This window comes from Uloborus diversus, chromosome 1 (assembly GCF_026930045.1).
Source record: "Uloborus diversus isolate 005 chromosome 1, Udiv.v.3.1, whole genome shotgun sequence".
NCBI classification, from domain to species: domain Eukaryota; kingdom Metazoa; phylum Arthropoda; class Arachnida; order Araneae; family Uloboridae; genus Uloborus; species Uloborus diversus.
Window position 1 is genome coordinate 96,152,575 of NC_072731.1, and position 16,167 is coordinate 96,168,741.

At 33.0% G+C, this 16,167-nt stretch overlaps 1 protein-coding gene across 1 annotated transcript in view; it reads right to left on the bottom strand.

Annotated features, from left to right (window-relative positions):
- The window catches only part of LOC129232629 (RNA-binding protein fusilli-like), an 83,678-nt gene that overhangs the window by 26,334 nt on the left and 41,177 nt on the right, over window positions 1-16,167 (bottom strand). The window contains 1 exon segment of the mRNA XM_054866798.1: window positions 12,013-12,067. Within this exon segment, the coding sequence (XP_054722773.1) occupies window positions 12,013-12,067 (55 nt within the window).

Consider the following 16,167-nt stretch of genomic DNA (forward strand, 5'->3'; position numbering starts at 1 on the left):
AGTCTACTGCATTGGTACACGAGTGTGCATGCACGCATGCATTTATAAATTCTGTACCTAAATGTGAAATGGAGTTACCATGAAGTTAGGTATGCTCTAGCTCTCGTATGGTCTAATCATAATCATATTTCATGTCCATGTGAGACTTAAATAAATCATTAAGTTATTATGGCTAATTCTTTTCATTTAGTTTCTGCATAAAACACGTCATATTAATTATTCACACAATTCATTTCGGATTGTGGCGTTTTCACAATGTTTCAAATTGCTATGAAAAAAGTAAAGAACTGTTCTAAATGGCTTCGGATTCGCCCACAAAGTAAATACTAGCAGTTAACGACTTTATGTACCGAACCATGTTGATTTTCCTTGCGATCTTATTGAGTTAATACTTGAGATGTACCACCAAGGTTGTCCTAATTTGTCCACCCCGGAAGAAACGTGGAAAAAACCGTCCCGGACAAAATGTCATTTCGTCCATTTTGTCCACTTCATCAGTAAACTGAAAGTTTTGAGTTAATAATTTGAAGTTTCGAAAATAATAAATAAATATATAGATTTTTCCTATTCAAGTAATATTTTAATATAAAAATAGCGTACATAAATCTGTATATAAACAATTGATGGTAAAATATTTTAAAGTGAAAATAAAAAAAAGTAAGACCAGTTAAAGTTTATGTAAGTGTATTAATAAATCAAATAAGTGTTAAAATAAATTATAATGCATATAATAGCATTTATAAAAGAAGCACATCAGCTGTTAATTTTATGATGTTTATTTGTGATATGGAGGTTCATTGCCCATAATAAGTGCATTTATAAAATTAAAAAGTAGAAATAAAAAGTTTTTAAAGATTGGAATTTCAAAACATTGAAAACCATATTAAAAAAAAGAAAAGAAAAACTACTTGATATTAATAAAAGGAATGTTGGCATGAAGTGAAATATGAGCTTGCAATACAAATATAAATATGATGATCAGCAACAGGTTCTGACTAGGCTGTTCCTAGTCAATTGATTAGTCCCTAATGAAGATTAATGGTCTTTTTAAAGCTATCTACCCTCTTGCATATTATAGCCTCTTCCGGTACACTGTTCTGAGTACCCACAAACCTACTAAAGTATTAATTTTTCTTAATTTGTATGACATTAACATATCCATAAAATATGCGAGTACATATGGGGTGACATCAATAAAAACTCGAAAAGTATAACAATTATAAAATAGTTTTAGTCCATAAATCTTTGTTTTGTATGTATGTTTCTAGAATTTCATTTGACTTTCCCATTGAATTTATTTTATACTACTGTATACAATAGTCGAATCATGCCCAATAGCATATTCACATTGTTAAATTTTATTACTTTTAAGTAAATTATGATCTAAAATTAGCTGCACCAATGTGTAATTAATTTTTTTTTAATTTATGAAATTCTAAAGCTAATGATTCTATTTTTTTAAAATGATTAATTCATAATAGAAAATGTATTAGAATACTAATAGTAATAGACAATGTGTAGAATGTGGTGTAATAATATACTAATATTATTACACCATAACAATAAATGTATGTATGATCAGTTTATTCTTCATTTTGTCCAGTTTCTTCCGGCGTCCCGGACTTTTTACAAAAAAGTGGACAAAATAGCAACCCTGTGTACCACACCTATAAGCCGTCACTGAAGCAATAAATAGAATAAAATGTTACTGGTTGGCAAAATTTACTTTCACTTATGGAGAAATGTGGGCTATGGATGATTGCTGGGTATTTTGTAGAATCACATGCCTAACATAAAGCCCGAGATCGCATCTTTAGTGGCGACCCGTCCGCCATCTTGGGGCTAAATGCCGCTTTCTTCCTATGTCTGCTATGGTGAAGTAGCGTGTTTTGTTTCTTGATTGTGTTTTTCTTTTATTAACTCCACATTAATAATCAATCAAGAACAACCACACTCAAGAAGTAAAACGCGCTACTTCATCACAAAACATATAGGCAGAAAGCGGTATTTAGCCCCAAAATGGTGGACGTGATCCAAGCTACGATCTTGGGTTTTAGCCAAATCGTACTTTTGTGAGATTCACCAATTACATATTGCAATAATATATTTCGAATGATACTATATTAGGATAACAGACAACCTGTGCGATAGTAGTTTGTTTAGATGCGAGCAGGTATGTCAAACAAATTGTACTGCCTGAATTTTTGTTATGGAGCAGGTTCCTTCTGGTACTTTAATGTAGCAAGATTCTATCAAATCCACCATTAACTCTAAAAAGTTTGAATGAAGTTTTTTTGAATAATAAAAATGAAAATGACGGTGGTTTTACACATGGTCGACGAGAGGCCATGTCAGCCTAGTCGGAAGCTAGGGATCCGTCTCTTTATGGGGCCCGGTTTTGAATTGGAGTAGTATAAATCTGGCAAGTTTTAGTTGTAGGGGGGGGGGGGCGATCGAATTGACAAGGGGCCCTCCTTGGCTCTCGGCTGCCCGTTATGACCTACACAGCTGCTTTGTTCAGTAACAGTTCATTTTAATTGATTACAGCGCATTATCATACTTTACGTACAAATTTTTCTGAATTGATTTTCTTGCACACAACTGTCAAAGTACTTACGATTGCTTTTAATAATTTAGTATTGACATAAATTAACACATACAAATCGAAAAAAGGTCGAAAAACGTATGGAGAAAAACTAATGTTTACGCAAATAATTTAAAATTAGATCAAAAATTTAAGTATTTCACTAATTTAGTTGCGAAGTTTTTTACTGGATTCAAAGAGATTGATTGCATGCTGATGAATATCTGTCAGCAAGAATGAATCATTTCAGCAAAAAACCTGTTAACAAGAATAGCAACATTTAGTCTGTACGAAATATCCTCAGCTTAGTATGAAAAACCACTGAAGCATAGCATTAAAGCATCAAAAACCACACACGCAAAATAAACAAGACAAAACAGACGTCCAGAACTACTACTTGCATCCGGTACACAACACACACGCACTGCTATTTAAGAGGGCAGAAACCCTCTCTCCCCAGCGGAACTTCTTCGTTCAGAAATATATGTGCCTAAAAACCAAGGACGATTTTTTCTCTCTTTTTTTTTTGTGATGGCATAAAAAAAGTAAGGGATCAGGTAAATATTGCAGACTTTGTTATTGTCATAAATTGAAATATTTGTAATGAAAGTATTGAAAAAAGAAATCAATTTTGTATTTCAAAACAGAGATACGCTCAAAAAAAAAAAAAAAAAAAAAGGCTACGTATCTCTAAGCTCTCTGTAGACGTTTTACTAGGGACTTGAAGTCCCTACCTGGCGTTTAGGTTTGGTAAATGTACCCTTATTGTCGTTTATCACAAAACTGCCACTCTCCCTTCAGAACAAAGAGAGAGAGAGAAAGAAAGAAATAAAGAAAAAAAAACATAAAACTATATTTCTTTAAAAAAAAGAGAGAGAGAGAGACTTTTTAAATGCGCTTCTTAAGCATTGAAATCGCTGCTATATATATATATATATATATATATATATATATATATATATATATATATATATATATATATATATATATATATATATATATATATATATATATATATATATATATATATATATATATAGAATTTTATAAATTTCCTACCCTTCCCTTAACATCACCCGAAGACAGTTTAAAAATTTCGGAGAATGCCTCCAAATCCTTTTTATGCTATAACGACATCAAACATAACCAGAAGATGCAGTTTTAGACCTCCAATTCGAAAAAACTAAGAGAGACAGCGCAAACCACCTTCCTATCATCTTCAACATATAGCCTTAAATTGCGTTTTTAAAACTTCAATATTAAAAAAATATCTGGGGACAAACCTCGAATCTTGACCCTTCTCCTAACGTTGTCAAAGACCACCTAGTTGCGTTTTTAAAATTTCAATTTTGAAAACTTTTCGAGGGAAAACTTCCCGAGAGAGAAGCCCTATCTTTTCCCTAACACTATTACAAAAGATTTCCTGAAATTTCGTCTTTTAAGATTTCAATTTCGAAATGTTTCCAAGGGATATCCCTCCCTCCCCTCAATTAACGTCTTCAAGTTTTAAAAACTCAATTTTCGACGAAGATAGTCAAAAAGGGCCTTCTTAAAACTTCAGTTTCGATAAATATTTAAGGTGGAGGGCCCCCGAAAACTTTCTTCGTAAAGAAAGCCTAAAATAACCTTCAGTTTCGAAAACAAATTCAGCGAGAACTTCACTTTTCCTCTGTCGTTAAAAATATAACCTAAATTTGTTTTTAAACCTTAAACTTTTAAAATGTTAAAAATATGATGATATATGATACGATGTCGAAAAATAGAACCGATACTGCGCCGCAAATGGCAAGTAAGGGACAATGTCCCCGCAATGGAAGCTAGTACCTAATATTATCGCGCTAATCTAAAATACATGTGAATATCACAAAGTATCTCTATAACCATTAATAGGACCAATTTTTGGGGTAGTTTGAACATATTTTCAAGCACATACTGAGTACTTGAAAATGAGTACACATTGAGTTCAAGTATGTATCAAGTATAGGTTGGGAATTTTTCTATTTTGTTATCAGGTTGAACATTGTTATCAGGGCCTGATTACTGCCTGGGGCCCCATCTTCCAAAGGGGCCTCTAATTTCTTAAAGAACTCTGCATAGCATTACAACTATATGAAAAATACATGTATTTTTGAAATAATAACAAAGTTTTGGCTTGTGTTGTTAAAAAACTTCCTTAAAGGGGACTTTTTAGCCTACTTTCGCAGTAAAAGTTAGAAAAAGAAGAAAAAAGCATGAAAGAAGGCTTAATGCATCTTAAAAATATCCCGAAAAACAAAAAAAGTCAAAAATAAATCAAATAGTTAGATGAAAAATTAAAAATTGAAAAGTAGGGTATTGAGATGGGGAAAAATGTCTGTCGGTCTGTCTGTCGGGTCTGTCTGTCTGTCCCCCCTAATAACTTTTTAATGAATAGTCCGATTCGAACAAAATTTTTTTTTGTTAGAAAGATCTCGGCGAGGACATCTCATTCCCATAATTCATTTTTTGATTTGAACAATTTTTCGTTCAATTTTGAACAGTTCAAAAAAATTTAGCATTAGCGCCTACGGGGAAATTCAAATCAAAAATAAATCTTGAACTTAGAGGTGAAGTGGCTCCAAACAAACTTCGTAGGAAAAAGCTTTTGATGAAAAACATGTATCGAAAATATCTTTTTGATTTGAACAAGTTTTCATTCAATTTTGAACAGTTCAAATGTCTTAACATTAGGGCCTAAGGGGAAACTGAAAGCCAATGTAGATTCCGAACTTAAAGGCGGATTTACTTCAAACAAACTTTGTTGGAAATAGCTCTTGACGACCTACTTCCGACTCCTACTACTGTACCCGAAAATTACTCTGACTCCGACTTCCCGACTTTGAATCTGACTTTGTAGCTTTAACAAAAATTTATGCACGGAGGAAAAATGGCTGACTCCGACTCTTGGATACTCGACTCTGACTCCGACTCCTGTATCAAATAATAATTCCTACTCCGTCTCTGCAAATATTGGTAGACTTGCGGACTTTTTGGGGAAATGACCGATTTCAACTCCGAGTCTTTGAATTTTAAACTTTTGGCTCTCGAATCTAACTCTTTTGTCCCAAAATCAGATGGACTCCGACTCTGACTCCACAGCCATGGTTTTTACTGTGAAATAATTGTTTTAAATATGTTTTGATTTTATTTTCAAGCTAAAGTTTTAATTTATGTATTCAGTTTTTGGCGGAGAAATTCGGAGTCCTTTTTGTTTCTACATAAAGATATGCCCAGACGATTTTTTTTTTTTTTTTTTTTTTGACAATAAAAATTATTTCTTTAAGTTGACATTTTACTGTTTTTATTTATTTTTGAAAGTACATTAATTCGTTTTTAAAAATTATTTTGGCAACAGGGGAAAAACAAACAATTTTTTTTTTATATGATTATTTTAATGAGCTTTTAATTTGAATTCTTTTTTTTCCCTTTTTGAAAGCGGTTGAAGGTTTTTTTTATGAAAAACATTTACATCAATATATTTTGCTCTTTTCTTTTCGCAAGAACGTTCATGAAATGTTATGACTTAACAATTTGACATAGTAATTACATTTTCGATTATGTTAGATTTTTCAGTTGCATCACATATTGTCTTTAAAATTAAAGCACCTGCAATTCAAATTAGTAGTTGTCAAAGCAAGAAATCAAATCCCCCCTCCCCCAAAAAAAAAAAACGTTCCCATCAACTATTATTCAAATCGTACCCAATAACTGTAGCAAAATTCTTACGGTTTCCGAAAACATTTCTCTTTGTATAAGACTCATAGTCCCTAGCAGTTACGAATTGTATTATTGTATGATTCCAAAAAGAAAAACCAACATGTATTAGTTATCTACACTTGAACAAGTACATTTTGAGTGCTGACAAGGCGACGAAAAAAAAAAAAAAAAATCAGCCGTTGCTCCCCCAGAAGAAAATAAAAACTGAAGCAATATTATAACAAAATATATTAATCTGTTATAAATAAATGACACTAAATTACATGCTCTGTCACCTGCTGTGGCAATAAAAAATGTGACGAACGATAAATATTTCAGTACTCTTAATGAGTCTCAGATATAAAGTTTAGCCCCAGGGAAAAAGCTACAAACTATCTACCTGTAATGGTCCTTAGTTTCGTAAGTTGATGCATCGCTTTCATCTCCCCCCTCCCCAGTCTCTATAATTCCAGAAGCTCAAGATGCTTATCCTCGCAACCTTGACGGAGGACATCCACTCTTAATGAATACAGGGTTGCCAGATTGGCGCTTTTAATCTTAAATTTTTGTGATTTGGTGTTATTGAAAACAATTTTATTGAACACGAAATTTATGTCGTACTTTTGGAAGCCATTGTGAAGATGTTTCTAGTTTTTATTTTAAATGCATATAAATATTTCATACTGATCTTCTACGGAGTTAATGCGACTAAATTTGAGAAAACAGGTTTAACTGCTGCCCAAGGCAGAAGTATCCAGTCTGTCAACTTTGATAAAGCTTTTACAAGTAATCTCCATTAACTTTATCAATGTGGTAAAACTTAATTTTTATAAAAGATCTATTAATCATTCAAGATGAGTATACTAGTTTAATACTTAATTTAGTAACTAATGTTACAGACCAAACTGTGTCTAAGAATTCAACAATGTTTTACTTTCTTTCCTGTAACATTAATAGAGATAAGCTGCAAAATTTTACGAACATTAGGCTCACCTGTCTCATATATAAAACCAAGAACTAAATGTTATTCAACTGTATTGGGATGTGCACTAGGTGGACCTTAAGACAAAGAACTTTCTTGATTAAGAATTTTTTAAAGCTATTTCTTTTTTTTATGGTAACATATGAACAATAAGAAAATGAACAGCTTATGAAGATTCTTTAGCAGAAAGCAAAACTGATTTTTCTGTGAGAAAAAAAATAGTCAAGCAGCTATTTTTAGAACATATTGGTCATTGGTTAGCAGAACGAATTTTTCTTGTGAGAAAAAATTTAGTCAATCAGCTATTTTTTTTTGGACATCTTGTACATTGGTTAGCAGAAGGAAGTTTTGTCGTGAGAAAAATGTAGTCAATCAGCTATTTTTAGGACATACTGTACATTAGTTAGCTGAATGAATTTTCCTACGAGAAAAAAATGTAGTCAATCGGCTATTTTCAGGACAGAACAAAATTTTCTCGTAGGAAAAAAAATGTAGTCAATCCGCTATTTGTCTTGTGAGAAAAAATGCAGCCAATCAGCATTTTTTTGAGCAATCACGATTGCTTATTGTCTTTATTTGAACGTTTTTGATGTCCGTGCCTTTTTCAGCTTGGACCAGGGGCCTCTGCAGGACCACCGCCCACCATCCTCAGCAGGCGCGGCTCTGAGCACTGCATCCTGGAATCAGTTTCTCCTGGTCGATGGCGTCCATGTCCTACACACACGCACGCTCACATACACACGCTCATACACAAGCCTTTACACACATACACACACGCCTACGTGCATACACACAGGTCTACGCACACACACAAGCCTACACATGCACGCACGCGCGCCTACACACATACACACACACGCCTGCACACAAAAACACACACACACACAACTATACACACGTAACCGCCCAGGAGGAGAGGCAGGCAGAGGACAGGAGCCGTTTCTAGAAATAATAGCTCCCAGTGAGCAAGGTCCTGTCGACACTCGTGATTGCGAAAAGCATAATTTGAATTCAAAATTTCAGAATTCAAGTTAATTTTCAATTATTATTATTATTTTAATACTTTTTTGGACATTGATTAGCAGAACGAAATTTTTTCGAGAGAGAAAATGTAGTCAATCAGCTATTTTTCTGACATCTTGTACATTGGTCGATTTTTACGAATCGTTTGGCGTCATTTACTTTCACTGCGGCAACCCTAGCTGGAGATGTTAGTGAGCAGAATGGCAGAGCAATAACGAGTATTGAGATTGGAAGGAAGACCGCAATTTCGGTAATATAGGGGTCACATGGCCAACGACCCGATGTGATGTGACGACACGCACAGCTGGTTCGGTCTATCCGGGACTTCGACTTTTTCTTTTTCGTTTTCCCTTAGCATTTTTTTTTTATGTACTTAAGTAATCTTTTAGTTAAAAATCAGAAGTTATATGTCACTATTACTATTACTTTACAGAGAGGAAGGAGAGATGTCTCCCTCCCCTCGACTTTAAAGTTTGAAAAAAAGCTCTCTTTTTTTTCCAAAATTAATTCTTGAAATTTTGCTTTTTTCAAAATGAAAAATTTCAATTTGATAAAAGTTTGTCCCTATAGACCCACAAATGCCGCAAAAAATTTATCTAAAATAAAAATATTTAGATATTCCACACAAAGCTTAAGTTTTATATAAAATTCTTGATTTTTCATTTTTTTTTTTTTTTGAAAATAATTTACACATATATATATATATGTATATATCTTAAATTTCAACTGAAGAATATGAAAAATGAGATAGTTAATACAAAAAAAAAAAAAAAAATTGTTTTCGTGCATCATTTAGGTCTCCCGCATGATACTCAAAAGAGGGTATTTTTTTCAGTTGAAGCAAAGTTTTTCATATGAACCAATTGCACTGCGTGACATGAAAAATGCTTCTGTCGCTATGCCTGCTGTTTTTTTTTTAATGTAAAACGACCTCCAGAATCCCATGTTCCATATCATTATTTTTTGTTCTTTTTTAAATGCGGATTTGCAAAAACTTTTCTTAAACATTAATTAATTATTTCATTGCACTACCTATTTCATTGCTTATACTAGAAAGTTCATAAAATATCTTCAACTAAAAAAATTGCATTGAAAAATCAATTTTAAAATATTTTTATTTTTATAATATTTTTTTGTTTTGGATAATTTTTTGCTGTATGTGCACGTTTGTAGGAGCACCTTTTAACCGATTTAAAATTTGGAATATCCAAACAAAAAAAAATTTTTTCGATAAACTAATCGAAATTCGTAAAAAGTGAATAGGAGACAGCTAAATAATAAAAAACCGCATCAGTCATATTAAGACCAACTTGTTTTTTAAAGTGAAATAAATTTAAAAATGTAACTTGTTCGTAATTTGACGGCAATTTTTATTTTAGTGTGTTGCTTTTCCTTTTTGACTTCTAAAACTTATGAATTATTCTTATTAATCTTCAGATAATCAATTTGAAATTGGCAAAGCCGCATAGAAACAAAAATACTTCCTTGACCAATCATAAAGACTTTTTACTATAAAAATCAAAACTAACTCTTTACTTGTGTATGTAAATATTTTGAGAAAAGTTTAGAGCTCAAAAATTTTCCTATACGATAACAATGTTTTAAAATTAGATTTTATCAAAATAAATAGTTAAAATAGAGTTAACGTTGTTTCATTTTGAGCGTGGGGTGTTAAAAATTACCAGAGAATGAAATGAATAGAAATTTTCTATAAGAAAATTGCAGTTGTATGCTTTAAAATATTTTTCCGTTGTGTTCATCAGGAAATATTTCAAATAAAAACTACGAAAGTTCGTTCTCATTAATGGTACGAAAGTTGAAGCACACCTTCGTCGTATCGCTTTTCCCTTAAGGGATCAATTCCAGAAATTTCAAAATTACAATTCAGTCAGTCCAAGCATTTCTTTCGTTCATACGAGTCGAAATAAGAATACAATTCTTGTCAATCAGTCCGGTTTTTTGATAGAAACAATACTCAATTTAAAACAATAAGTATCCTTTTATTTAAGCGTATGGGATATACAGGTATACGTGCTTCGTGTGTAAATGCTTAGTGCTTAGGGTATAAATGGCCGATAATAGTGTGAAATTCAAAGCCTACAATAGTATCTGACAAGTCATATGTAGATTAGAAAACTCAGTTTTCTTTTTTTTTGGGGGGGGGGGGGTGGTCCATAAATAATGTCTCACTTTTTTCAACATTTTTGACCCCCTCCCCTCCATTGTCACGAAGTGTCATTCTTCATCTCCCCCCCCCCCCGTCAAAAACTCACAATTTTATGAACTCTCCTCCTTCCTCAAAGCGTGACATCATTTGTGGGCAGCCTTTTTTTTTCATTTAACGCATTTCTTAATTAAAAAATATGCGTTAAAATTTAAAAAAAATCAAACTACGAGTATTATAGCTTAATATACAGGCAATATATTGAGCTAGCAAGCTTTCCACGAAAAGAAGGGCGTGACGTGAATCCATAGTTCATTTAGTAGTAGTGTACAGTAATTCTGTGACTGTCCGAAATTGGACAATGTCAGCATTCATCGGTGATTCACCGGACATATTCGATCTGGTCGATGTCTTAGCTATAGGAATGCATACATTCATCGGCTATCGTAGAAATTTACCGGCTAATGTCGACATTTACAAGGTTTCGAACTAACTAGTAACCTATACAGGACCATCATTTCAAACTTTTCCGGGGGTTGGGGCAAGCAATGCAAATTTTATCGAAAAACATGAAAAACCACACACTTATGTATGGAAACATTTATTTTTCAAGCCTGGGAAGGAATTGACTCCCCCCCCTCCCTTGACTCCTTAAATTTTGTGCCTGTATCTATGCATCACATATGAAAATATTTGTTTAGCCAAAGAGCCTCGCATCCATCATTTGAGAACTTGTGGTAAAGGAATAATATCTTTGGTTTTGATACACAGAAAACTCTCTACATATCGAGAGATTTCTGTGTATTTAACCACCTACATTAAACCATAAAATTAGGATATTCTTTTGTGGTTTTATTACTTTCCAGAAAAGTTCTTTCAAGAACAAAAGAATAAAATATTTTGGCAACGATCTGAACGTTATACTCAAGTTATGGTACGATGTTGGCGTTCCATAATAATGGTCAACGATAGTGGAATGCTTCGTAAAATTATGTAGAAATGTTAACTTGTTCTTTCGCTCTTTCCGCATTCAAATTAATATTACTCATCAGTATTCTCGCTATATGGTAACTGTAGAAGTTTTTTTAAAGTCTTTAAATAGGTGTTTGATTTCTGATAAAATTTTAAAACTCAGCATTACTTACAAAAGGTTTTGTTTTACACTTGTTAGCGTAGTTGGAAAGGGGATATTATATAACTTACAAGTTTACTTTTACCGGAAAAGCAGGCCATATGAACCCCTTTAAATGAAATACTGCATATTTTAAAAATCGTTAGCCATTTTGCTCTTCAATTTTTTATCCTTTTATTTATTTATTTCAAAGTAAAAGTAAAGGGTGTAGAAGATAAAGATTGCAATTTTTAAATACATCTCGCAATTTTATTTATAATGTAAGTCTAAACTAATGAAAAACTATCAGGCTGGTGCATATGAATTAAATTTCAAATCCGTTTTTTTACTGCACAGATGACTCGGAATGTAAATCCAAGTTCACATAGAAACTTTTCAAATTAATTTAAGAATAACAATATCTTTCCACTTACCATATACCTGGTTCTAGATGAGTGTTTATGATTTCTGGTTGTTCAAAGATATGTCCTAGAGTAAATAAAAGAAATAAAACTCAGATAAATGTATTTCAAGATGAATACTTTGTTTATACTTCATACTATTACGAAAAGTCATTCACTTATGTATGATATTCAAAAAAGATAATTTACATTTGAACATCGTTGTAAATAAATCATAGCAAAAATCATAGCAGTTTTAATACCAAATCAAGTGTTTTTATTTAAAAATTTAAAAACAAAATTCTTAAAAATAACACTCTGCTTTTAGACACACTAAAGCTCACGTACCTAAGAACATGATAACAGTTTATGTAGTGCTAATACTGATCAACATAATCAATGTGATAAATATCTGCACCAAACACAGTTGTTTGAAGATGCCGTGCGGTGTTGATACGAAAATGGATGATCTTTAGATACTTTTCACAGTGACATCAGTAGTAAAATACTACGCCTACCGTATTTTAACAAATTTATTATTAATTCGTAAAAATAAGCAAAGGATTGATGCCCTTTAAAGCATGCTGCAAAGTATTTGAATTTACAGTTCAAAACGTGAATAAAATAAGTAAACTTTTCTTGTTTAATGGAACTTTATTTTTCCTAAATCATAATTTAAAAAAAAAATCAGTGTTAACCAATGAAATGCAAACATAAAATGTTATTTTCACGAAAGTTACTTTTTACCTGCTCATGAAAATAATCTCCGGAAATGAATCAGATTTCCTGGATTTCGGTTAGGTTGAAATATATGCAGCTATTTCACACCTACTCAAAATAATGACGTTTAATCACATACTAAACCTTTTTAAACGCAAGCTTTGCTCATAAGATGATCTGATAAATCTCAGGAAAAAAAATGGTATCAATTCCACAGGCAAGCTGGAATATCAAACTGTTGAGTGTGTCGTGATAAGCAGCTTTGACAATGAATGGACAGTGCAGGCAGATGGAATAGAAGCTGAAAGAGAAATCCATGACTTTTTGCATTCCTACGTCATTTCGGCTTACTTTAATCGAATATTCTGGTAAACTTTTTTTTTTTTTTTCGTCTAATGGGAGCTGCGTTTTTAGGCTATTTAGCCTTTTAGTAAACCTAGTGCGATCCCAGGATACGGCATCCGTCTTGCATGTGCCACCATTAATGCGCGGATGTCAATGGCACGGATAATTTGAACGCCCAGTTTCCACCAGATGGAGGCATCTGGGCTCTCTTTGAAATGAAATTGCACTAGGAGTTTTAATTTTGCCGATGAAATTCTAAGCCAAACGAATATCCAAGGGATCTTTTACATGCAGCATAATCATACGACATGGGCGGTGATAATTTTCTGCATCTCGAAAATATACCGACTGGCCACCCCAGGTAAGAATCTGGGTCCACAGGCGTAAAAAACCAGCGTCTAACCATCACGTCAATAGCCGATATTCTAGTAATCTACGAGTAATCAATTGTCACGTTTAGCGTAAGAAATGTTTTATTCTTACATCAGTTGATCGTTTTTACTAACAAAACAGCGAAGTAATTAATTTAAAATAACAATTCTAAAGTGAACCAACATCCTGTGGCCTCTGAACTTTGAAGAACATGGGTTAATTTAACATGATAAACAACCAAATTCGGCAGCAACATCCTTTTACATAATAAAAGAAGTATTTTGTAATCTCCAAAACATTTTCACTCTGATATCGGCCTAAATTTTCATTTCGCTTACCCCTGGATGAATGTTGAGGGGTTTTCTCGATCCGTCCGCCATTGCAGGTATATGTACCTAAGAACGTATGGACACCCGAAGTATCCTTTTTGACAATTCTCGAGTTCATTATCACGAGTTTTCTCGTGACGTCTGTATGTGTGTATACGTATGTACGCATGTATGTTTCTCTCCAATTCAGAAAAGGTTTGCCGATTCTGAAATTTCGTATGTAGACTCTGAGTGGCGTCTAAATGTGCACGTTCCCTTTTGGTTGCATTTGGACATTTCAAAAGGGGCCTTTTACACGTTTGTTTGGGACAAATCAAATCTAATTTCAATGCAACCTTAAGTGTTTTTATAATTTGGCGACCACTTAGCGATATATAATCAATTTTCATAACCCCCTCCAAGCGTGATATCATTTGTGAACGATCCCTTGGACCAATATTTTAGAAGAGACGTGATTGCTCCCGTTTTTAAACATTCATAAAGAAGAAAAATAGAACTTTGAAACAATCAACTTTGTAGAAAAATAATAAAAGAAGATTGCATGCGGAAAAACTTTAAGTTGGAATGATGGAAAGACTAATTAATCAATCGTGCATTCTATCTATCAGGGCAAGCGCAGAAGATGTCTTACAAACCAGCATTACTTAGATGAGAGAAGATCATTACTCACCTGATGCATTAGCGTAAACTTGAGGGTAGTGTTTCTTTCAGGTATCTTTTTCACTTTAGTTTTATTTATTTATTTAATTAGTTACTTATTTTTGCACATATTACAAAACCGTCTTTTGCATAGGTGCATATGTAATCGCTAATTTGGCACCTTTTGACATTTAGTGCATATAAATGCATAAAAATGGTAATTTGAAAAAAAAATGCATATTACTGCGTTTTTCACAAGATTTTTCTTCACTTCTTTCTTTACGTAAGTTTAAAAAAAAAGAGCAAATATCTTTTTCGTGTTTCGAGCATATTTTCTAGTGTTTAGTGAATGTTTTAAGTATTTTTAGTGCATATATATGGATGCATTTTTTCATGATGTTTTAGTGTAAATGTTCTAAATAATTTTTTGTCCAGTGTGTTTAACGATAACTGTATCTCAACAGTTGTCACTAGCAAGATTCAAGCTATTATGCAGCTTGAGAATTTTGTGTTTTCCAGAGAGGAGGTTCTATTTCATTTGAAAAAAATTAAAGCAACTAAAGCTCTGTGACCATATAATATTTATCCAAAAATTTTAGTTGAATGTGCAGAGGAATTAGTGAATGTTATTTCAACTATTTTCAATGCTTCTTATAACTCAGGGACAGTGCCAGAAGACTGGAAACTGGCTAAAATAACGCCGCTCTCTTCAAGAAAGAGTCTATAGGTAACGCTGGGAATTAAGGGTTAATGCTTGGGACCTGTAAGTTGGACTTCAGTGGTTTGTAAGATTTTCGAAACTCTGATCAAAATTAATGTTATGAATTGCTTAGAGACAAATAGTCTGTTGACTAGGTTGCAGTATGGGTTCAAGAAAGGTAAATCGTGTGCTAATAACTCATTGCATTTCTACGACAATGTTACCTTGGCTTTAGATAACAAAAAGTGTGTGGAAGTTGTTTACATTGATTTTCAAAAAACTTTTGATAAGGTACCGCAAGTAGCTCTTCTCAGCAAATTACCTGATATAGGAATAGGAGAAAAAACTTTACTTTGAGTTAGAAATTGACTGACAGGAAGGAAACAAAGAGTAGTTGTGAAGGGAAATCATTCTAAATGGAGTGATGTTTTAAGCGTGGTTCCTCAGGGTTCAGTTTTAGGGCCTCTCTTGTTTATTATTTTTATGAATGATATCAATGAGAATATTTCTGGAAGCATGAATTGTTTTGCCAATGATGCAAAAGTTATGGGGATTGTAGAAAATGAGGAACAGGTAAAATAACTTCAAGAGGATTTAGATTACGTTACTAAGTGGGCGGATAAGTGGGGTATTGCAGTTAATGTAGGGAAATGTCAAGTGCTACACTTAAACCATGGGAAAAAGCGTACTAGTTATCGTTTACAGGGTTCAATCATTAGTCAGGCAGAAAATGTTATTGTTCTGGGTATCTTAATAAATCAGGACTTCTGACTAAACTAGTTTAGTCAACAGTACAGCATTGCAAGTAACAAAGCCAACAGAATGCTTGTGTTTATCAATAGATCTATTTCAAAAAGATCTAAGAAGGTTCTTCTGCCTTTATATAGGAGTTTAGTAAGACCCCATTTGGAGTGTGCTGTGCAGTTTTGGTCACCTTATCTAAGGAAAGATATCTGTGTATTGAAAGGGTTCAAAGAAGTGTAACTAGACTAGTAAGGGGACTTTCAGATTTAGATTATGATACCAGTAGGCTTAATATGTATACCCTGGAGCAAAGGAGGATCAGAGAGGACATGATTCAGT